A 26,052-nucleotide genomic window follows, 5' to 3' on the forward strand; every position below is an offset into this window, starting at 1 on the left:
ATGGAATCGAAGAGGAAGTTGCAAGGATTCCAAATATGTAATTTGTTTTGCAAGACACCCGCTAACTTGGATTTAGATAATGATTCTTGAAATGGAGAATTGAGAGAAAATTGGAAAGTATTGAAAGAAAAAGGAAATGAAATGGAAAAGAAAGAGGAGGTGGGTTGACTAGTCAAATGCTAGTCACCTCTTTGGCATTTTGGCGAAACTAGCCCCTCGAGTTCGGTTGCGGGTGCGTGAATTACCTAAACGAGATATTTTTAAAACGCGTAACAACAGGAGATGTTATAAACATATAACGGAATTTAAATAGTTAAACGGAAAAGTAAACGGAAAAAGGCGGGATGTTACAACTATAATACACTTATACACTATATAATTACAAAAATTACTCTGTACATTTTAGTGTATATAAATAAAAAGCTTATTTAGGCTCGTGAACTCGTTCGAGATATGAAGTACGAACTCGGGCAGGTTTATTAAACGAGTTTCAAAATAAGTTCAAGCTCGAACTCGAGCTCGTTTAGGCTCGGCTCGAATCGAGTTTTTAACAAGCCTAGTTCAAGTAGCTCGGCTCATTTACAGCTCTAAGTTATAAAATAAAAATTTAATTAATTTAAAATTAAAATGTTTTATCTTCTATAGATTAACTGAACTTTGTTAACCGCAGCAAATAGACACGTTTCAAAACTGACGGATATAAGATATTTTGATATAAATCATCCATTAGTTATATTATTTTTTATAGAAGAACAAAATTATTTCGTAATGTCCTTCCTTATAATGTACTGTATCCATCTATCTATATGTGTTAAATCATATTTCAAAAACAAACGCACATCAAACACACAGCTCTCATTAACTATGTATCTGACTTCATCTTTTATCACTAATAATCTCCCAATTTCAACAAAATCACACTACCAAATCTCACAAAAAATGTCAACAATAACATCATCATCATCATCTTCATCTTCATCATCACCACCAAAAACATCAATAACATCGCAACCTACTACTTTACCAGTCCGTACAATTCCCGGCAGTTACGGATTACCGTTAATAGGACCGTTAGTTGACCGTCTTGACTACGCATGGTTTCAAGGATCCGAGTCGTTTTTCAGGAAACGAATAGAGAAGAATCAGAGCACCGTGTTTCGTACAAACGTACCGCCTAGTTTTCCATTTTTTTTAGTGAATCCGAATGTGGTTGCGGTTTTGGATTGTAAATCGTTTGCTCATATGTTTGATATGGAATTAGTTGAAAAGAAGGATATACTTGTTGGTGATTGGATGCCGAGTACCAATTTTACAGGCGATCGTCGTGTTTGTGCTTATTTGGATACTTCTGAACCGCAACATGAACAGGTACGGAGTGATTCTTAACGTTGACCGTTTAATAATTTATCTAATCAATTACTTCGTATTATGAATAATTATAATTATCTAATTACTTATTATCAATAATATATGTGAATAAATAACATTTATTGCTTTCCGAATTGTTATTATGATACGAGTATACAACATAGAAGATTATGATATTCTTTGTGTTGCACATTTAGCGTGTTATCAATTAATTGAATTAACGATATTATTAATTAATTAGTACAATTGGATTAAGAAATAATCACGAAAGCTACATTTATAATTGAAATTGTGTTTGGTGGGTTTTTTTTATTAGTTTAATATAAATTTTGGTGACCGTAGAAAAGTGTTAAATCAATAGAGTACACCTTATCTTTATTTCTAAAGGTCACGACATCTCCAACATATATATACACCATGTGCATGAGTTATGGTGTTTCGCCAGGCTCCAGTCGACTACCGGGGACAGCTGGATGGGTTGACAAAGTCAACACAGGGTTAACATCTCCCTGCCGATACACAGCAACAATATACACCATGTGCAAAGCTTAATCAATCAGAAGATATATACTCGTATTTGGTGTACCGTTCTTCTAGAAATTGTTTTTGTATGGACTATTTTTATTATAATAAGTAAATAAGAGATTTAAAAACATAGATAAAATAAATTTACTCCAGATTTCATGAGGTCTCAATAAAAAAAAATTGACGTTCGAGGTCCCCATTTTTTTACACTTGTTTCGTGAATGGTCTGGTCTATGTGACTAACGACTTTCGTTCGCTAATAGGAGATCCAAACCTAGTCAAAACAATTGTAAATTGGAAAGTGTTTATTAATTGAAAATACATTGCATGTGATCATGTGAAGTATTTCGTAGTCCGTAGAGATTAATAAATTAGTACATAGGATATTATAAGATGTGGCACCACATATACACTGTTTTGGTAAGTGTAGCTTTTCTATTAATTTCAAAATCTACGTTATTTCCTTGTCGTAAAATAAATGAACATCTTTTCACTAATTTTTGAATATGATTTTGTATATATAAGTTTTTAGTGCACAAATTAATTAAATTAAATTGAATTAAAATTAAAAAATAGCTAGATATCATCATCGTAAAACAAAATATACCATCACGTAGGGGCGTCTCTAAGGTGTGCATGATAGTTAATCACACATCGTCCAAACTTTTAAAAAGGCCCAAAAATAAAAAAACAAAAACCTTATATATGCATGTTTTATTGTACAAGTTCAAATACTTATTTTATTTTTTAAGTTAAATAAGAATTGAGCTTAAATAATTAAATATTTTGTAGGACTAAATTAATATATTAAAGACTCATGAAATAGACGTAAAAAAAGCTTTAGGTAAAAAAGTTAATTATTTTATAATTTATACGAATATTCAGTGGTATTCAAGGACTCAAGGATTGGTTGGAAACAGTCAAAGAGTAATCCTGCTATGATGGGACATTAGAGTATTTGGGTGGATTATTTGCGCTTCCGAGTAGACCGAACAAGAAAAAACCTTATAGCTACTAGATAATTAAACAATTGATCCTCTTATTCTTTTTCAAGTATAACAGGTATCTATTTAAGAATAAAAAAATTTGATATGGTTGTTTTGAGTGTTTTTTTACTTATAATGAGAATTGTTTAGTAAAATCATTTTTTATATGTATCGAATAATTTTAACATTTTTTTATACATATACATATTTTTATGAAATTCTCACATTTAAACTAGATGTAGACTTTGATGTTATTGGAAGGATCATATAACGTGCATGAAAGATAATTTATAGGGGAGGTGATTTGTACACCACCTCTATTTTGCCATACACCACTAAATAAATTTTTTGAACATTTTTACCCTTCCTTTTGTTTACCACCAACTCACCTTAACTTCTCAAAGAAAGGGTAAAACTGTCTAAATAATTGTTTTGGTGGTGTATGGCAAAAACAAGGTGGTGTACGAATCAACTCCCAATTTATAGGGGGATGTCGCTGTACGTGTTCAATCAATACATGTATTGGCATCTTCACACTTTGTACTGTTGTATAACTCCTTATTTTTCCATATAACAACAATATCCACGTGTTTATAAAGAAAATTTGTTTTTAGCAATATCAAACAACAAAGTCTAGTCTACGTGTAATCATATAAAAATATCCTTACACACGTTTCTTTGTTTCATTACTAGGGATGCAAAAAGTTCAATAATAAATAAATAATAAATACAAATAAATATAAATATAAACACCATTTTAAAGACTGTGTATATGTTAACGTAACGAATAAGAAAAATACACTATTTTTATTGACAATGGTTCATTTTGGATTTATAATGGCAGATAAAAAACTTCGCTACGGACACACTAAAACGAAGCACAACTATCTGGGTCCCAACCCTAACAACCTTGTTAGACACAATGTGGGACACAGTTGAATCACAACTACCAAACGGACCCGTTAGCTACCTCGATCCCATTCAAAAGTTTTTATTCAACTTCTTATCCCGTTGTATAACCGGAGCTGACCCGGCTAACTCACCCGATATATCCGAAAACGGGCCCGCACGCATGACCCGGTGGCTCGGTGTTCAACTCCTCCCAACTGTCCCAATCAATGCATTTCAACCCTTAGTTGAAATCTTCCTACATTCTTTCCCTTACCCTTACTTTCTAGTAAGCAATGATTATAACAAATTATACGAGTTTATCGAGCAAGAGGGTAAAGAAGTAATTGAACGAGGCCAAACCGAATTCAAATTAAGTAAAGAAGACACCATCCATAACCTCTTGTTCATCCTCGGGTTCAACGCGTTTGGCGGGTTTTCGATATTTTTTCCAAGTTTGTTATCCGCGTTAGGTTCGGATAAAACCGGGATTCAAAAAAGGTTACGAGATGAGGTCCGAGAAAAAGCAGGGTCGGGTTTGAGTTTCTCGTCCGTACAAGAAATGGACCTTGTTCAGTCATTTGTTTACGAGACACTCAGACTCAACCCGCCTGTACCGCTACAGTACGGGCGGGCCCGAAAGGATTTTGAGTTGAGTTCTCATGAATCGGTTTTTAATGTGAAAAAAGGTGAGCTTCTTTGTGGGTACCAACCATTGGTGATGAAAGATTCAAAGGTGTTTGATGACCCGGAAACATTTGTTGCGGATCGGTTTACTAAGGAAAAGGGTAAAGAGTTGTTAAATTATTTGTACTGGTCAAACGGGCCACAAACCGGGGCTCCAGGTGCCTCGAACAAGCAATGTCCGGGTAAAGACTTTGTTACCCTTACCGCTACGTTGTTTCTAGCTCACTTGTTTCTCAGGTACGATTCGGTTACAATAGCAGATGGTTCATTTTCGGGTGTTGAAAAGGCTAAAAATTGAGTAGCTCATGAGGATTATATTTTTTGATTTATGCTCTTGTTGTATGTAACTTAAATATGAATAAAAAGCATTGTCCGGCAAGCTTTTACAAGGCCCTTTAACTACAGGAATCTGATAGCCCGTTTCACAAAAGTTGCAATATCAACTTATTTATATGGAAATGAATAAGATCAAATTGTATTGTATTTGAGGGTGAAAGGGACATGTAAAATATAGACGAGTACCTGAAAACGATCTGGGATGAACAAGCTAAACGGGCCAATAAAAGCTGAACGTGTAAGCAAAAGCTTTCTACATTCTTAAATGTGTTAACAGATCAGACCTATTAATTCGACCCGGCCTGTTTTCACCTGCACCCATTTTGACACATTTAGTTAACCTTCTTGACCCGACCATTTTCCCACCTTTACAAACCGTAAACAGTGATCTAAAGCTCTTAACAATTATCAATTATTTATGCTGGATTCCTTAAAATATCTGAAAAAGCCTGATATAAACAAAAGTTACGAAAAAAGTAACATGATATTTCATATAGAATTCATAATCATGCATATAAACCAAATAAGCAAAAAGTAGTTTACATAACCTAAGAGAACCCTAAGATTAGGATCATATCATTCGCCTCAGTTTACTAGCATAAACTTGCAAGCTTTTTTCTGAATGGAGCATTCTATTGGGTCATATATGAAATATGATATTACAAAAGATTCAAGAAGAAATAATGACGTTTGATTCAAGTAGTCATGCTTTCGGAACGATTGTGTTGCCTGATCACATATGGGAAACTAAACAACAAACAGTCATCAACGGTTATCTAGCTATGCGTTCAACTAGATTTAATGATATAGTAACAATTCATTCATCGTGAATGTTAAATTCATACTTATGTGACTCAACAAGGTTTCAGATAATAAAACAATTTAAATTAATTAACCTAACAAAGCCCTAAACATTCTAGCATAAATATTTCAAACACCTAATATCCAAACAATTGATTTCAAGCTATCAGCGAAGAATGGTTACAGAAGAGAACCTTATCTCAAGAACAAAACCCGAATGACTGCAACGTTTACAGACTTTGTGCTGCCTTCCTTCCAGCATTTTTGTTGGGCTCTCGATACTGGAACGTCAACTTCTTGGCATCGAGTAATGCCATGTCAGCACGTTGTTGACTTTCTAAAGCTTCAGATACACGTAGCTTCAGTTCCTCCTATAGAAGTTCTGCAAAATTCTTTTCTGTGTCTCCACTTACTTCGGGATCATGCTTTACACAATTTGCTTGAGATATATAATAAAGAAATTATCTCATACCCTCGTTTAGATTCATAAATTAAATGGTTGTACTTCTAAAATCAATGTTTAAGGGGCTATATTTTAAGTTTATATGCTTGACATAATCTGTATTGGAGTATATCACAGTCATAATGTGGAAAGTTTCCTCGTTTTAGCCTTCTAGGAAACATTAGTAGCACAAGCATCGGCAATTTGCATTGCACTGCACTATTTTAACCAAAAGATCTGACAATTTTTCATGTCAAGCATATAATATGATCTAGTCAACAATTAAATCAATAATTTCTTGGTCAATATGAACTTCTCAAATCTTCGTTGTACGTATTTGTGTACTGGCATGGGCCAAACTGCCGCAACGACTATATGCATATTGGGTGAGTAACAATAGTCCAAGTAGGTAACTTAAATTTTTAACAATTATTTAACTATCAGCCATCAAGGGCTAGGTCTACTGACAGTCTGAACTTGCAGGTGTCATGTAGATACTATGGTATATTTAACATTCATGAAGGTGTAGTCCACATAATGAATGAAACAAAGAATTATTTCATGACAGTGTTACTAACCTGTGAAGGAACCATTGCTTAGCCATGCATTATACATAAAAAGTTATCAAAATTGTGTCTCTAATTAATAACAATGCTGGAAAAAACATAATTAGATTTTGAAGCTTTCTGAAACCGTAATAAATGTCCTATGATTTCAAGTTAAGCAATGCAATCTGTGCCTTACGGAACAAATATTAGAGGCTTTTTCAGTTTCCACTAAAAATTTACTTGCAAACTGAATCATATGAATTGAAGTTACATTCTTGTGTACACAGAAACAAAGATTTAGTTAATCCAATTGTGCAATTTAAATGCAATCTTGTTATCAAATTTGATTAAAAGAAGTTTTCAAACCCTCATTAAATTTGACCCTAAATTAATGAAAAGTAGTTTACTTGATCCTTAGAAACACGTAACAGCAGAGATAAAACGGTTATCTTCATAAGGGTTTCAAGATCCATACAGTACTAATTCAGTCCAATAACGAAATCAAGATTTGTAAAATCAACAGATGAGAGGAAATTGGTGATATAATAAGTGGTAACAGATGCTAAAAAGTAAAAAGGGTTAAACTTTACAAGACTGAAAATGAGTCTACTTTGAGGAATTGTAAGAAGTGGTTGAGAATCACAGTCACAGTTGCAAGTACGGCAAGATAGGGCGGAGGATGAGCGGCGGACGGCGGCTAAACCTTCAGGAACATGCCAATATAAGGGCCAAGGGAGGACCTAATAAATAACCCGCCAAGCACAATCCTAAAAATGTGATTCCGATCTTTACAACGGCCGACCACATGATCCGGCCCTGGTTGATGCCATTTCAACACAATTTTACCTTCTTTTTTAGACAAAATTTCTTTAATCTTTACTTAACTTTACATCAAATTTGACTTACAATGTATCACAATTCTACATCCCGTTCTTTTTAGGGACGAGGAATGTAAAATTGACAGAAAGAAAAAGACGAGGATTAAAAAAAAAAGATGAGGGATGTAAAATTGTGATACATTAGGAACGAGGGATGCACACAAAAAAAGGACAAAAAGTCAAATTTGATGTAAAATTCAAGGACGAGGAATGAAATTTTGTCTTCTTTTCGTGAATAGATAAAACTTTAATTTCAGTGTATGCATATATGTTTGGGAAATTTAATTTAAATATATCTAAAATGTGACGATATACAGTGGGACAACAGTGGCAAATTGTGGAGAAATGGGATTTTTTTTTTCATTTTCTATTCTTCTTGTTTATTGTTTACTCCATCTACTCCCATATCTAATAGTAATAGCCCATAGCCCACGCCGTTGGGTCAAAAACTTAAACCGAAAAAATGACATGAAAAAAAAAATAATAGGAAAAGGACGAAAGTGCTTACGCTATTGTAACACCCTAGGCAAATCCCACATCGCCCACGGACATGAGTGATCATGGGATTATAAGGTAATACTCACGCTTAAATGACACAACGCGTTTTGGGACCACAGGCAGAGTGGATGTGCGAGTATGTTATGGTTAAGCGTGCTCGAGCAAGAGCACTACTAGGATGGGTGACCTCCTGGGAAAGTGCTTATCGTGTGTGGTCGCCAAGAAAAAACCGTGCGCCTGCGGGCAAAGCGGACAATATTGTGGTCATGTTAAGCTGGGGTGTTACAGAATGGTATCAGAGCCACTCATGTGTCGTTGGGGGGTGGTGGGTCAAATCTCAACGAGGACGATGAGTCCCTAAGGGGGGGTGAATGTAACACCCTAGGCAAATCCCACATCGTCCACGGACATGAGTGATCATGGGATTATAAGGTAATACTCACGCTTAAATGACACAACGCGTTTTGGGACCACAGGCAGAGCGGATGTGCGAGTATGTTATGGTTAAGCGTGCTCGAGCGAGAGCACTACTAGGATGGGTGACCTCCTGGGAAAGTGCTTATCGTGTGTGGTCGCCAAGAAAAAGCCGTGCGCCTGCGGGCAAAGCGGACAATATTGTGGTCATGTTAAGCTGGGGTGTTACAGCCAAGGTTGTAAAAGTCGCGAGTCGGGGACGCATCGGTCGAGACCTAAAAAGGACGCATCGGCTGAGTCGCTGACACGTCGGGGACGCATCGGTCGTTGACCAACGTTGACTTTATTAATAATTTCTTAAATATATATTTATATACGTATAAAATAGTTGATTCTGTACCATAAATTTCTTAAATAAGAACTTGTATTTAAATACAATCAAACTTCAAACTCAATTAATGTTACCGAGTACATAATCAGTAAGAACACAGAGAAAAGAGCGGCCCAAAAAATGAAAACAAACCATAATTTTAAAACATATCACATCTTAACGAAAATTTGACTGATTTTGACCGTTTTTAACCAAATTTGACCGTCTTTGACAGACATTGACCAAACTTTTAGCTTTGACCATCTTTTGAGTCGTTTTCAGAAAAAACGGGACGGAGAATCCAAAAAAACGACGCATCGGCCGACGCGTCGGCCAAGTCGGTCGACTTTTACAACACTGGTTACAGCTATGATGACGTAAGCGTAACATCATACGGGTACTATTCATAGTTGTTGGCTATTATATGTAACTAGATGGAGGTCCGGAGTAGCCCACTCCGTCGGGCCAGATAATCGGGATGAAAAACCGCAAAAAAAAGGAAAAAACCCACTAAAAGACGAAGTAGGTGACGTCATGATGACATCACCCGAGTACTATTCATTGGTGTTGGCTAATATACTTATTATAAATATAAATATAAACTAGAAAAAAGGTCTGCCACTTCGTTGGCCAAAACACGAACAAAAAAAAGGGAAAAAAATTTTACTGTTCATCAGCTCCGCTTACTGTTCATCGGCTCCAGTTACTGTTCATCGGCTCCCGTGGCTCGGCTCCGGCTACTGTTCATTGGTTTGGTGGCTCGGCTTACTGTTCATTGGGGGAGCCTGTTATAAGTATATATATATATAATTATAATTATAATATAATTATAATGTTTTGACTTTGGTAAAATATATTTAAAAAAAATTCATTAACATGAAATTTATCGACTAACATTTAAGAGTGCTCCCAAACAATGAGAGCACTTCCTCCTAGGGATGGAAATGAATGTTCGATCTATCGGATATTCATCTGATCTGATTCATTTAAATGGATACGGATGATCTAAATGGATGATAAACGGATATGGATATGGATATGGACGATGTGAAAAATTAGTGGATCGGGTATAGATGATATTTTCCCATCCATGGATATATCCATTTACCACCCGAAATAATATTTACATATAAATATATACATATTTACTTGAATATATGCGTTTACATTTACATTTACATTTCCCTATATATGTACACTATAAACTATTAAAATGTTATCGAAAATTTAGATTGTGAAGACAAAATTATGTAAAGAATATTAAATTTGTTTATCTTGCATATATTAAATATCTATGTGAAAAATACTTTGATGATTTTATTTCATTATAGAATTTTTTTTTGAAAAACTTAACACCCAATGGACATCCGTTTACCCGCTTCGTCCAACGGATGTGGATATGGATGGATGGATTATATTTAAATGGATATGGATATGGATTTTAAAAATTAAATGGATATGGATATGGATATAGGTTCACCCGATCAATATCCGATCCATTGCCATCCCTACTTCCTCCCCTGGACTAGCCGTCACATCAGCAAAACTAACCAGTATCAAATACTATTATAGCAATCACATATTTCCTCATAAAAATTAGTAGCCACTATATTAGTTAACTAATTAAATGTACAAGTTTAAAAACAAAAGATGTAGTACCACTTAATATTGCATATATACTTTATTTCACAAACATTTCACAAAAGGACATGAAAAAAGACGAGAAAGTGGGCTAAAGGCTGGGCGGGAATCAAGTCGTAACCGTTGTGAGCTCCCTAATACAAACATAAATATTTAAAGTTAATATTATAAAGGGAAGATGTTCAAAGTCAAAAATTCAAAAGTCTTGCATGAGAACAAGGTTGCAAAAGACGTGAGACGGGGTCGAGACGGTCGAGTCCTAAAAAGGTCGTTACGGGGGTCGAGACGGACGTTGACCAAAGTTGATTTTTAAATATATAAGTATATAAATGTATATATGTGTACATATTTAAAAGCCAAAAACTTTAGTTAACTAATTTGTACTCATAATTGCTATCAATGTTAATATAATACATAAAATTCAAACTAAAATACAACAAATTTGACCGATTTTACCGACTTTCTGGCTTTTTCGAATTTTGAGAGACTTTGACCTGATTTTTTTTCAACTTTGACCCAAAATTTGACCGTTCACTGTCATATTAAACGGTTTACTTCGAGACGGGAAGTGCTAGTTACCAAACCGTCACAACGGGCATCGAAACGGCTCGAGACGGGGTGTTTTGCAACAGTGCATGAGAACCAACATAAGGAAAGATTTTGATTTTTTATTATCTAAAACCAATATGGAGGTTTTGCAAAATTTATTTTTTTATTAAATGATTTGAATTGAAAATAAATAGCTATATCTGTATAGATAATTTTATTTTACTACAACAAAATAAAAGAAATTTATTTATAGTCACACATGCACACAGTTGTATTCAATTAAGTCAAAAAATTTCTAAATATTAAAATTTATAATTTTACATTAATTAGTTCAATGTAACACCTACACTTTTTTATGTATGTATTAATTATAAATTATGATTTTTAATTAAATTTATTTAAATTCAAAAAATTGATTAATAAAAGAAAATTAATTAAAAGATTAAATGTTTACCTTTATTTTAACTCTTATATACTAATTGTGATGGGCAAATGTGTAGTTTTAGTTATATACGATTGTAGTTTTGAGTTTGCGTTCACATTACAACCGGTCCCTCAACTTCGAATATATTTACACAATGACCTCTCAAGTCTACACATTAACTCTTACTCTTATATACTAAATGTGATGGGCAAATGTGTAGTTTTAGCTATATACGATTGTAGTTTACAGTTTGCGTTCACATTATAACCGGCCCCTCAACTTCAGATATATTTACACAATGACCCCTCAAGTCTACACTTGTTAAGGGGTTAAAAGTGTAAATATATAATTTTATTAATATAAAAGAAACTAATTTCACCCGAATTTATAACGGGCCTTATCTTCTCGGCCGGTGAGAGTTAAATTTTTCCGAGACCACCGTTCAATTCAGAAAAATCTTACGAACCCAACAGGACTAACTATACGCGAAACGGACAATCTTTAAAAAAACACTAAACACAACGATAACCCGTATCTTCCCGCTCGCCACGAGTTAAATTTTTTCGCCGGCAGCGACAAACTTGAAATAATTTTATGAACAAAACGAAATTAACCATGTTCGAAACGGACACTTTTTAAAAAATGCTATATACAACGACAGCCCGTATCTTTCTGCTCGCCGCGAGTTAAATTTTTCCGACAGCACCGTTACACTCGAAAAAATTTATTGAACAAAACAAAACAAGCTGCGTTCGAAACAGATACTTTTTAAAAAACGCTTAACACAACGACATCTAAAACGGCGCTTAACACATGGGCCGTGTTCCCCTCTGTAAATACACAACGCTACGTTAAATATGAATACGCAGTCCGAAAGCCCTCTGCCGCAACGCGCGGGCCGGTCCGGACTAGTTAATATTAAATTTCAATGATTAATTTAGATTTTGATTAATGTCATATTTGTCTTTTTGTTCAAATCAATCAATAGTTGAATTAATATAATATTCATTAGACAAAACACTGTAACACTATTCACCTACAGTAACACTATAACTACAGTGTTTTTCAAACATTTCTTTAACACTTATATTCTCAAATTATTTTTTACTTCTTTCACCCAACAATCTTCTTTTTTCAATTTACTCACAAAATAAAGGTTCCCGAATACCTTTCAAATTACCTCATTTTTCCTATCAAATTTAGCAAGCATTTAGCAAAACACTCTGCTTCAAGGAATGGCCAACAAATTATATCTGAAACGGATCCCCCGACACGAAGCGAGGGCTCACAAACTAGTTTGAACTATTAATTTGAATTTCAATAATTGAATAGTAATTGGTAATAAGAATAAATATTTTTTTTATTATTTATTGTTATAAAATATAGAAATAATTAAAAAAATATAAATATAACAATTTAATAAATAATAAAGATAATAATAAAATAATTATAATCATTATTAATAATAATTACAAATAATGATTAATATAATAATAATAATTCTAGCAATAATAACCTTTTTATGTAGGCTGAAAAATACCAAAAACAAAAAAAATAATAAAAAAAATTAAAAAAAAAAAATTAAAAAAAAAGAAGAAGAAAAGAAGTAGAAGCCCGAATAAGTGAAAGGCCCATCATCCGATCTGGAACTCAGCTGCAGCACTAAACCACCACCACCATCATACGCACACTTTCCGATTTTCATCAATAAATCTTACTCTATTACTATACTATCGTTATGGACTTTGATACACTACCGGATCTAATCGATAAATCTCAGATTCAATTCCGACGACTCGCCGGACTTTCATCATTCAACCCTAACGACACCACTCTACCTCCTCTTCCCACCGTTTCATCATCTATCTCTGCCCTAGACCCCTCGCCATCTAACCTGAGATGCAAATTCTGTAAAGGAAAGCTTTTGAGAGACTTACAGTCACTGATTTGTATTTATTGTGGCGAATTTCAGAAAAATGATGTTCATCCTGATCCTATTGCCTTCAATTCCACCATTGGATACAGCTGGTTACTTCAATCATTGAACTTTAATGGATCGGTTAGGGTTATACTCTTTTTATATTTGATTCTACTAGTCTACTATATTTTATATTATTTGATATCGTTAATGCTAATACTAAGTGTAGGATTTATATACTACAAGTATTAATATGGATTTAGGGGGTGTTTGGTTAGTGGATATGCTGGTATGGGAATGAGGGAATGTGTTTGATTATCAATTTAGGATTACAGTTATGATGTTGCTTTGCAAGTTTATGATTGTGTGCTGTTCTGTTTTAGTCTTACATAATACCGTTGTGTCCTTCACATACAATTTAATTTACTTTTAGGAAAGAGTTGGGTCTTTGGCTGAAGGAGTCGGGATAAATGGATCGCCGAGCCCTGCAGAAGACGAGGCAACTTTGTCTGAGCTTCTAGATTTGAAGATTACCTTGCGGGACCAGCCTAAGTATTCCGAGAATCTCAAGTCCTATGAACATAACAGATCTTTGAATCTTGATGCAACCGATGTGGACGATTTTTTTGTAGAGTCAAAGCGAGATATTCATATAGGGTCAGATGTACGTGAAGAACTACAGGTTGCCAATAACAGTGATCAGAATAAGGCCTTTGAGGCTCAGGAGAATTATAACGTTTTGCCATCTGAGACATCTGTTACTTCCCCAATTGATGATGCTTCATCTGATTGGAATGCAGAATTTCAATTTGCAGATACCAAAATGGAAGATGAGATTCCCAAATCAGCTGATCATTTTGTAGGTTCTGAAGCTGATTTGTCATTACAAATGGATGCAGTTTTTGGGCAGGAAAAAAGCTTTAATAGCAAGAAAGTGAATGATGCTTCAGATTTGTTTCAAGATGACCTTATTGCTAATGTAAGTCCTGATTCAGTTGTTAAAGCAGATGCTAGGTTATTGGGTCATGTAAATGTAAATGATCCTAACCTAAAAGATGCATATGAAGATGATGACTGGTCTGGTGTTGGTAATTGGCAGAAAAGTGCTGCTAACAACAGTGATGTTTCTCAGCAGGCTATTCAGTTAGACTTGTTTGAAAATGTAAAAGATAGATCTTTGCACGATAATCAAAATGATTCATCAACAGATTGGTTTGATGATACAAACTGGAAGAAAAGTGGTGCCGAAAACACTGATCCGATGCAGGCTGATCAGTTAAACTTATTTGACAAAGTAAATGATGGATCTTCACAGGATAATCATATGGATTCAACTACAGATTGGTTTGGTAATAGTGACTGGCAAAAACATGGTGCTGAAAACACTGTTGTTGATCATTTAGACTTGTTTGACAAAATAAATGATGGATCTTTACAGGACAGTCAAAAAGATTCATCGATAGATTGGTTTGAAAGTAGTAGCTTTAATAAAAGTACCATTAACAATACAGTAATCGTTAAGAATGATAATTTATTTGATAGTAAACCACTGTTTGACCCAATTTCTTCACCATCATTAGTTAATGACTTAATGGAGACTGAAAAGTCAGATCTTGATAATTCAGACAAACAACATTCAGATGCTACTGATTGGTTTCAAAATAGTCAATGGCCAGTTGTGGCCAGCAAAGATGATGATGATGATGGGTTTGATGAATGGAACGATTTCACAAGCTCAACTGGTAATCAAGATACTCAGAAACAAAGTAGTAATGTGGAAAATGCTGCTGGCGAAACGAAACTGGAATCAAATTTGTTCCCGTCAACATCTGATCCACAGGAAGTTGATTTTGGCAACTTCTTACAGTCGGATCCGTTTTCTGGCTCATCTAGTAACAAAGATTCAAAAGATACTCATGAAGTGTATGATATCTATTCACAAGTATCCACAACAAACAGGTAAGCACTACTATCTTGGTGTCGGGTCGTAGTCACTACCACAGGTGGCAAAATAGACGGGTTTCACCAGTAAAAAAAATGGGTATCTTTTTGTACATGATGAAATGGACTAGGCAGGGGCAGGTTGGTCTGAAACCCGTTTTCTCCATCTTCAAAAATAATGTGTAAATACTTTATGTTATATACGGGTACAATTTTCACCACGATAATAACTTTTCTGTATAAACTTGTCAACGAGCTTTTATGCGTTAAAATTACATATTTATACTGCCAGTGACTAACCCATTTGACCCGTTTTCTTTTATAGCTATTTTTTTATTTTTAATTGTATGCGTGAAAAGCTGGATTATTACATCATGGTTTATCTTGTTTAATTTGTTTTCCATATATTTCTTTGTTGACAAACGTGAGAGTAATAAATTATTACCATATTAATTTTTACCAAAAAATTGCATTTGATGTTTTTCTTCTACTAATCATCTGCGTATCCAGGAATGCTAATGTTGATGAATCTAAGAATGATGAAATTACTCTCAATGCAACTACAAGTCGGAATAACGATGTACAAATGCTATTGTCACAAATGCATGACCTGTCTTTCATGCTCAAGAGCGAGCTTTCGATTCCTTCAAAGTCCGATGATCGTGATCCGAATTCTCACAGTTAAGGATCAGGATGAGTTGTGTGTGTGTGTACATTTGAAATTATACCTTGATTTTACGAGATGTACACATTTAAACACCCCCTGTTGTACTACATGTATACCTTTGAGTTGGATTATAGAGAGAATAGTTGGTGTATATTGATAGCTAAGAATCTTAGATGATCTTTGAGATCCTGTGTGTTATTTTGCTTGATTGGTGAGATGGAGTTTATGTATTTTGTATTCATTGAATGTAGAAAGAAGACTTGATTTACCCTTTTTTGGGGTGCTTTCCTGAATTTCAGTTCAAGTTTTCTCTATATTTATACTTATCTGCATCTGAATTTAAAGTAAACTATATGTGACAGGCTACTGTATTTCAAGACATTTAAGTTTCTGTAATAATATCACAATTTTTTTTCTCACTCAGATTTATGAAGAATGTATTCCTTGAAGAAGTTATATGTGACCTTTGGATATAAGACTTGTATCTTTATGTGATCCACAGTCAATTTGTATTCTGTTATAACCGTACAAATCCGAGATACCAGATTCTAGCTTTCCACATTGATAATCTCTTATCCAATAAAGGCTTTCAACTAGATATCAGATTCATGTTGGAGCCTAAAGGTAAACCAAGATAGGCAAAAGGGAATGACCCTATAGAACAACCAGAATGCATAGCCATGTCAACCATATCTTGGTGATTAACATTTATTCCAAACACATTTGACTTGGAAACGTTAATTCTCAAACCAGATGCTAAGAAAAATATGTTAAAAATTCGAATTAAATCATCCACTCATGTTGATACCACTCCGAAACAATCAACACGTCGTCATCAGCGTAAAAAGACGAGAAATGTTAATGTTCCCAGTACGAACATTAATTAGCTCCTTTGATTATATTCAGATCTACGGCTTTTTAGTGTTTAAGTGAAGTCCTTCCATACTGATAAAAAAAAGAAAAAGGACTTAAATGAATCACCTTGACGTAAGCCTCGTTGTAGATCAAATTCTTAGTCGAGCTTCCATTTATTATTAAAACTAGGGTACGAGAACAAGATAAGCACATTGCTATCCAATTCCTCCAAACAACACCGAATCCCAACTTATACAACATGTAATCGAGATATTTCCATCTAACCGAATCATACGGTTTTTCGAAATCCACCTTGAGAATCATAAACTTCTTCGAATTAGTTTTGTACCAATTAATAACTTCGTTAAGAATCAATGGACCATCTAGGATTTGACGATTAGCAATAAAAGCATATCACTCATGGCTTATCACTTTACCAATGACCGTAGCGAGCCTTGTAGCAAGGACTTTTGCCACTATTTTACAATACACGCTAATTAAAGGTACTAGAGTTATAAAAGCAGACCCGGACCCATTCGGCATTTGAAGACTGTTAAATGTGTGTCTGATTGAAGTGATCAAATCAGATTTAATAGAATCCAAAAAACTTGATTATAAATGAAAAGGTGAATTCATCGGATCCTAAAGCCTTATTGCTTCCACAATCCCAGCTTGACGTATTTCATCTTCAGAAATATCACATTCTAATCGATTACTATCCATAAAAGATACTCTGGTTTATTATCAACTTCTATATCATTCGTGGGAACAAAAAAGAGTTTGATGCGAACTTGCTTTTGTAGAAATCAAAGAAGGCCGACTTTATATCTTTAGGATTTGTAATCCAAACCCCATCAACCAATATGCCCCGTATATAACCACCTTAAAAGTTACTTATTGACATTACTAACATGCGATAATTACTTTATACTTTATGCAAAGTCTGATTAACATAAACTTATACGTATATTTTCACATTCTTTTAATTACTTCTATTTGGATTGATTTATTGGTCGTAAAATATTAAGGTAACTTGTTTAAACAGGTAGTTATGTAGTATGACTTTGATAGATGTTTTACTATAACGAATAACAATATCCATCTATTCAACGTGTAAATAAATAAATTGTAAATTAATTAAACCATCTATAACAATTGAGATGATCTTCTACATAATTGTACGAAAAACAAAGCCAAAGCTCCAGATTTCCAAATTGTAGAAAATGGAATCCCATATTTTCCATTACCAAACAACCCTTTCAAATACTCCCAAAAGCATAATGTCACCCAAACACTACAAATCATCTCTCCTATTCCAAATCCTAACACCCCTATCCAATTTCCATTAAAGTCAACTTTTAATAATCTTGACATGCCGTTGACCAATGCAGTCAGGTTGACCAATAGAAGAACTACACCTGGCACGATAATTGGTGACTTGTCAAAAGTAAACCTACCTGCATTTACATCATCATCATCACAATCATCAGATCTTTGTTCCTTTTGTGTAATTTCGAAAACAATAGGTGATAAGCCCGCGAGTTTAAGCATAACACTTATAAATCCAAATAACCATGCTGTCACTGTAGTTACTCTCCTCATTCTTTGTAAGTTCCACCACATTCGAAGCGATACACCTAGTCGTTTAACTTCCCATAACGTGTAAGCATTGTAAATCACGACGATGCTTACAAACATGAGAAAAGTTGGTTCGTTGACTTTGGGCAAGAAATTTGAACCGGTGAAGATACAATATGCTGGAAGAGTTGCGTAGCAAATCTCTGGAACTGAACGCGCAGCCCATATACTTATCCATAAGTATCCAAGGGCTTGTCGAAACCACAACTTTCCTTTTATAGTAAGAAGTAACGGGTTTTTATTGGTGAATAAGACCTCAAATAGTCCAGCTGCCCACCGCTTTTGTTGTTTTAATGTAGCAGGGTACGTAGTAGGTGCTGAACCAAGAAATGCAAGCGGTTCTGGTGACGTAACGACTGTTTTCCATCCTCGTCCATGGATATCTAGTGATGTGAGGAAATCTTCTGCTGCAGATCCATAATGCCAACCAACCTGAAAATACATCAAAGTATTTGTAAAATTTGCATTAATACTTGTACAATTAATTAATCTAGAACCTTGTGTCGTAGCTCATGTGGTAGTGGCATGCCTCTATTAGCGAGAGGTCAGAAGTTTGACTCCCGTGAGGTACAAAATTGCACACAAGATTTCCCTTTAACCATTCCACCCAAAGCTGCCTTCCGCATATCGGAAGGGGGTTTCACTGCCCATGCCTTCGGATTGGGCCGGGTTTCTTCCTGGGCAGCAGTTGGGGGCGGGTTATGCAAGATGTGTCGTTAATGTAGCAATCAGTTATGTGAGAAAGTTTAGTGATGAATATCCTTGGTCTTAGACTCTTCCTAACCGAGCGTTTCACATGCTATTAACGGAAGGTGACACTGCAGGCGTCATTTTCCGGCATGAGTCATGAATTTGACGAAAACAAAAACAGGCGTGAGATAATATCCAACCTATCAGAGATTTAATAAATATATATTTTTGTTATTAATTTATTTTTTTCTCACTCAATTTTCAATCAGATTTTAGCTCATCACCCTACAGGTATTTGACACAAATATTTGACCTTTTGGGTTAATAAAGGTCAAATGCCCATTTTTCATCAAAAAGTGCACAATTTGTCTGTGACATCACAGTCAGGGTTCAGAATAGTCTTAGTTGTATTTTTATCATTACAAATCGTGATGCTCGAGTGATTTTCGACTTTATAATCATCATAAAATTCCATATACCTGTTTACCCCATTTGGTACCATCTTCGTAACTACAGCCTGCAACGTGAATTGCTGTCGCAAGGAAATTAGGACTCCTACGTTTTTCTGTCTTTGCATTGGATAATATATGAGCAGCTGACTCTCTCAATTCAATTGATTCTCCAAAGATTTTATGTAGATCTTCAATACCTACATTTTCTATTTTAAAGAAATAGAGTTAAATCAAAGTTACCATGCATTTGCAGATATGAGAAACAGTTTAGCGTACCATTTAGTACTGCATCATTAGGATTTGAACCATAGATAACTTTTCGTCTATGAAAACAATTTGATCCTGCGTAGAAACACCCTTGAAGTGCTTGAATTCCATTAATAAACCACTGTTATAATCAAACATGCTAAAAACGTTACTATCATAATAATTACTGTATAATTTCGGTTGAGGACGTTTATTTGAAAAACGTTCACGTTTCTATACGAGTATGTGTTATTTAAAAAAAAAAACAGAATACCAAAAAAGGCAAGAATATGTGTATAACATTAAGTATACTCACATAAAGATCGGCAAGTTGATTCCCAAATGGGTCATCCTTTAGTCCATCATAAAAAGCTTGAGGAAACTGAACAAAAGCACAATCTGCGTCGTTTTTTAAACCAAACACCATACACATCGCATGAAGAACTACTTGTGGATTGTTGGCATACATATCACAATCTACATTCAGCATCAGAGGTGCATTCGTCATTAGTCCTGAGACTCTAACCTGTTCCCCATAACATTGTTACTATTTTTTACTTAATTTCTTTACATAACATAAATTGAACAAAAATGATAATCGAAAGGGTTAATAGATATATACATAACAAAAATTGTGGACATCCGGATAATATGACCAAGTTAATCGATGAAAAATGTGGGTATTGTGTGCAACTAATATGTTAATTGTCTAATGTAACCATATATGCTACTGTAATATTTAAGAAGATTATTATGATGTTGATGTAACTATCACTTAACTGTTACCTTCTATGAAATTCATGTGTTAGCCCAAACAAAAATGATCAGATTCCTCAGATCAAATTTCATTAATTTTTATACAACATTTCCTAATTTTGATTAAGTGGATATAAACTGTTAAATGGATTGTGATATTTTGAAAGGTTCAAATAAACAGAGATAAATCCTGCTAACCAGAACATTCATAGCTCCAGCTTTGTAATGATGTTGATATTTTGGACTCATTTGTCTTGAGATATATATAATATGCGGAATTTCACTTGATGTACCTTCTTTGTTCTCGGATACAACCTACAATAATAACCAAACGGTAAAGAGTGAATTTTAAACACTTAATGATACAAAATTTTCGTTAAAAGTATTATATAATACTCCATCATTTTAGACAATGTTTATTTATTTTTTTATTTTTTTGGCGAAAAAACGAATACACATTTAGAAACGAAGCCGTTTTTCAAAGGAAAACGCCCTCAACGGGAATACAAAAGGACAATGAGAAAACGGGGAAGCTCGCACCTAGAAAGCAACCACCTAAACAAGACCTAACTATAAACGATCATCCCTAACATTCCAAGAGAAACATTACAAGCATATAAACCAAACAATAACTGTAGAATACACGAAAATACAAGGAACGAATCGAATCGATGAACAAAAAATCGACCACAACAATCAACCTCAGGGCCCCACCCTTTTCAATTTTTAATTGATTGTCTGTTTCAAAGAATTTTTCCCAAACCGATTCTCAATCTTGTAAGATAGCACCTTAGCGGATCCATCACCCGGTGCGCATTCCCCAGCCAACCGTGTCATCATATTATCGAAGGTCGCGAAAGCCTCCACGGGCATATTACCTCTCCCAAATGCCGATGAGCTGCCATCTCTTCCATCATGATGACCCATAAACAAGTTTTGATTGCGTTCCCGTAATCCAAGTCGTCAACGTTATCTTTAAGCTTATAAGCACCCGAAGTGGAGACCTCATTAGTCTTCTTTCTTGACCTTAGGTTAACATCGCTAAGTAAACATCTAGAAACATCTTTATTCAAAACATACCACACCTTACAGAAGACGTCACACGAGGGAACCTCGCAATCACAATACTGTCTACCACTACGACCAATCAAAATCGGTTTAGGTCTTTCAACGTTTGAATCAACCTTTCTTTTTGCTAACAATTCTTTACTCTTTTTCTTTTTCTCCTTCTTCAATCGATCCAATCTAGCCGCAAACGTAATGTTATCATCATTGGACTCCGACTCACCAAAAGAAACGTCATTTGGCCCTTCGACTAGATCTTTTTTATGTTCATTTGACTTTGAATTAACGTTGGACATTTTTCCCATAATATCCCCGAAACTAACTCCTTCGTCAATTGTTGAATCTAACTTCGCCACATCGACATCGTCAACTTCGAATGAACCAAAATTAATCTTTTTAGAAAGAGATCCATTATCTTCACTGTTTCTTTTGTCCAAATCAATACAATTATTAGGGAGTACAAATTTGTAATGTTATTACTAATGTCTATATAATACTTCATTCGTTCTAAAATAATGTCCTTTTTGAAATTTGTTAGAAATACCATATGTTTAATGTCTGTCAATTTTGTCATCTATCTATATATAACTAAAAAGTAACTCCAAGTGTATTAAGTATGCACATTTAATTTCATCTAAATAATGACTTCATTTATAAATATATTGTTTTTATTTATAGCTTTATATCTATATAATTAGATAATTAATTTTAAAGTAATCATATTAAAATATTAAAATTGTGTTATTATTAAAATACTAAATTGTTATCATAAGTTTGATCACAAATATTTTTAATAACTAAAATTAATCTCTTTCCTACATAACAACAGTTTTAATCTTTTCATTTTTCCTAAACATCCATAATAAATTTTTGTCATATCATAAGTAATAACAAGAGTTTTAGTCGTTTCACTTTCTTTATATTAAATACTTAATTAAATTGATAGATATTGTTACCTATAAATATTATTTTTGCGTTTTCACATCACATACACTTTGCAAATGAAATAACTGATAGAGTTATATAAATACTATTTTTCATCATCATTTTTAATATGTTTGATCTTTCAATGTCAAATATCATCGATCACATGAAGGTTGAAGAAAATATATTACATCAGCCCTTATTTAAGATATTATTTATGTACATATAGACTTTATATGTAATTTTATGATATTCATGTTCATTTTAGTTCATAATTTTCATTTATTTTTTATCACTTTGAGTTCGAATATTTCATTTAGATGTTTGTGATAATTACATTTTCAGATTGTAAAATTATTTGTATGTCATCTCAATATTATATATAATTTTGCCTATTTGAAGATAAGCCTTTTATATTACAATTGTGATATTTTTGCCATCAATTTGACTTAAATAGATAGTCACATATTGCTATAATAAACATAAGTTCTGTAAGGAACTAGAGGGGGGTGAATAGTTCCTTAGTGATTTGTTAAAAAAATTTCGATTACTTTTGATGTCTTAAGACCATAGTATGAGTTTTAACGTAAAATCATATGTGTTTGCAAAAGATAAACATAAAGAACACAAACAGAAGGATTTATAGTGGTTCGGGTGGATGTTAACTAATCCACCTTAATACACTCTTCGATTTACTAATCGAGAGTTATCTTCACTAGCTTTCTCCAAATACGGTGAAGATTTGGTTACACCAAAAGCTCTTCAATAAGCTACATCATCACCATCTTCGATCACCCCAAAGACTACCTAGATCTCACTTGTCTTCACCTTGGACAAGCACCAAATTTCCCAATGGAAATATGATCAACTTCCTAATTCCATTTAAGAAAGAGGGATCACTAAGTACAATGATATTCTTACTACAAGAACTTAACCTAAAGCTAGTATGTCACCCACCATTACAAATTCTCCAAAGAGAACTATACTACTTCTTTGATTACTATCAAAGAATGTAGTTTACAAACTCACAAATGATAGAAATTAAGCTTTGGATATTACACATAATTCTACTAATTAAGTAGAATCTCTCTTTCTCTCATGATCTCTCTAAAGATGTGTTGTTGAAGCTTAGGAGATTAGATCATATTGATTTGGAAGTGTGTTGGAAAGATGCTATCTTCAAATGTCTTCAAGCCTTGTTTAAATAGGCAAAATAGAATTGAAATGAAGTGGCACTCATAGCCGTTGAAACAACTAGCCAAAACTTCCATGGTACTTACAATGGTCTTGGAAACAATCAAGGATAATGACCCTTCACTACAAAAAAGGAAAGCATCTTTGTCTTGGTTTACCATTGTCATAAACTTCCTCACTAAATATGGCAAATGCTAAATTTTTGTTCCATGACAATTAGTGTGACGATCCGGAAAATTTTGACTAATTTTAAATCAAACTCTCGAAACGATTTAATATTTTTCACACGATAATCAAAGTCTGTTAGGTTGAGTCTCAAAAATTTTAAACTGTTTCATATATTCAATTACCCTTCGACCGTTCTTGACGATTTACGAACAACTATTTGTAAATAGATACATATATATTTAAAAATATAAATCTATATATTAATTCGAAATATAATTTGAAATATTATATTATTTAGTTATTAGAATTAATTTTGTAAAATAAAATAATATAAGATATAATGAAATTTATTATTAAAATGAATCTTTATATAGATATAAAAGTTTATTGAATACATTTATTAATTAATTGTAATACTCGGTTGGCATTTCGCTAGTGTTCATATAGATCTAATACGAGTTCAAAAAGATTTAAATAAAAGTCGAACTGTAAATCGATTACGAAGATTATAGGTTTGATACAAATATTATTACCTTTTTAGTTTAAATTTTAATACTCCGTACACATTACTTGGAACTACAAATAAATATTAGACGAACCTTTTTGATCAGGTTTCAAACAATTAATGACCAGGATAAATAAATAGACTTAATTTAAAAATTGGGGATTTTTCTGAAGACTTTTATATACTAAAGTGTTTAGCAATGGACCACGATTTAGCACTCCGCAAATTAAAAATATCTAAGTGTCGGAAGAACTAACAGTTTATATCCCGTGAGTGATTATTATTGGGTTACTGTGCTTCACTTTCTACCTACCTAAATTCTATATATATCATAAGCATATGCATATATCAATATATACATATAAGTATGACCACCGTGAGCAAAGATCACCCTACCACCTTCCTCCATCCCTCTCTTCTCCAACCGATACTACCACCACTGGCCAACACCTTAAACCTGTAGTGACCAGGAAAATTTCGACTAATTTTAAATCAAACTCTCGATACGATATTGTATTTTCAACACGATAAGCAAAGTCTGTTAGGTTGGATCTCAAAAATTTTGAACTGTTTCATATATTCAATTGACCTTCGACTATTCCTGACGATTCACGAACAACTATTTGTAAATAGTTACATATATATTTAAATAAATAAATATATATATATATATATATATATATATATATATATAAATATTACTTGTAAATATATAATATTATATTTAGTTGTTTAAAAAGAATATAATTAATATATTTATTTACTTAAACTTGTTAATTAAGATTTGATGTATATGTATATATATATATATATATATATATATATATATATATACATATATATATAGAATGTGTATATTGAAAATGAATGATTTCGAGTCTAATTAGTAAACGTCAGTAACACTCGGTTGACGTTTCGTTAGTTTTAATATAGATATATTACATGTTCATGAAGGACTAAAATAAAAGTTGAACTGTAAATCGATTACGAAGATGTTAGATTTGTTAAAAATATTTTTACCTTTTTAAGTTTAAATATTAGTACTCCGTACATATAAATTGGAACAGAAAATAAATAATTATCGAACTTTTTTGACCAGGTTTCAAACAGGTAATGAGTGAAATAATTAAATATGTTTAATCTAAAAATTTGGGATTTTTAGGAACACTTCTATACGTTAACTGTTTAGCAATGGTCATGATATAACCATCCGGGGAAAACTGTCGGTAGAATGAAGCCAATATAGTTGGCTGCTTAACTGTTGCTTCTGTTTCAATTCACATTCACTTGATTTATTAATAATATTACAATATAATTATAATTATTACTGTATTTGTTTTTAATTACAACATAAATTAGATAGAGATAGATGGTAGGCGAGACAAATGTAATGGGATCACCATTATAATCATCAACCAATTACATTACACCTTTTGTCTAATCAAGTAATCAATCTTTCTGTACATGCACGTTCTTATTCTATTCTATTCTTTATGATTTTACAATTATTATTATTACTTTAGTTTTATTTTACATATAGACTCATACTTGCATCTTGTTTCAATCTCAACCATCTTCTCATCTTCTTCTCTATATCTATATACCCATGCTTACATATAAACCATCGAAGGACACCACTTTCTTTTTCGACCTCCGACTACCACCATCGTACGAGCCA

The 26,052-nt window shown here is 33.4% G+C and overlaps 3 protein-coding genes across 3 annotated transcripts in view; 2 read left to right on the forward strand and 1 right to left on the reverse strand.

Moving 5' to 3' along the window:
* Positions 1–825: 825 nt before the first annotated feature.
* On the forward strand, positions 826–4,853 carry LOC139886198 (fatty acid hydroperoxide lyase, chloroplastic). The gene is made up of 2 exons (XM_071869944.1): positions 826–1,368; positions 3,724–4,853. Exons 1-2 carry the CDS (start codon positions 865–867, stop codon positions 4,750–4,752), a joined length of 1,533 nt encoding a protein of 510 aa, XP_071726045.1. The 5' UTR covers positions 826–864; the 3' UTR covers positions 4,753–4,853.
* An 8,103-nt stretch (positions 4,854–12,956) lies between these two features.
* Positions 12,957–16,145, forward strand: LOC139886199 (uncharacterized). Its single transcript, XM_071869945.1, has 3 exons — positions 12,957–13,414; positions 13,707–15,232; positions 15,725–16,145. Exons 1-3 carry the CDS (start codon positions 13,094–13,096, stop codon positions 15,897–15,899), a joined length of 2,022 nt encoding a protein of 673 aa, XP_071726046.1. The 5' UTR covers positions 12,957–13,093; the 3' UTR covers positions 15,900–16,145.
* A 1,717-nt stretch (positions 16,146–17,862) lies between these two features.
* The window catches only part of LOC139886200 (cellulose synthase-like protein H1), a 31,838-nt gene continuing 23,648 nt past the window's right edge, over positions 17,863–26,052 (reverse strand). The window contains exons 4-8 of the mRNA XM_071869946.1: positions 20,717–20,833; positions 20,079–20,288; positions 19,793–19,904; positions 19,544–19,722; positions 17,863–18,806 (exon numbers count right to left, since the gene is read on the reverse strand). Of these exons, the coding sequence (XP_071726047.1) occupies positions 17,883–18,806; positions 19,544–19,722; positions 19,793–19,904; positions 20,079–20,288; positions 20,717–20,833 (1,542 nt within the window). The 3' untranslated portion in view covers positions 17,863–17,882. The remainder of the gene's footprint in view (positions 18,807–19,543; positions 19,723–19,792; positions 19,905–20,078; positions 20,289–20,716; positions 20,834–26,052) is intronic.

The sequence above is a fragment of the Rutidosis leptorrhynchoides genome, chromosome 1 (assembly GCF_046630445.1).
Source record: "Rutidosis leptorrhynchoides isolate AG116_Rl617_1_P2 chromosome 1, CSIRO_AGI_Rlap_v1, whole genome shotgun sequence".
Taxonomy (NCBI): domain Eukaryota; kingdom Viridiplantae; phylum Streptophyta; class Magnoliopsida; order Asterales; family Asteraceae; genus Rutidosis; species Rutidosis leptorrhynchoides.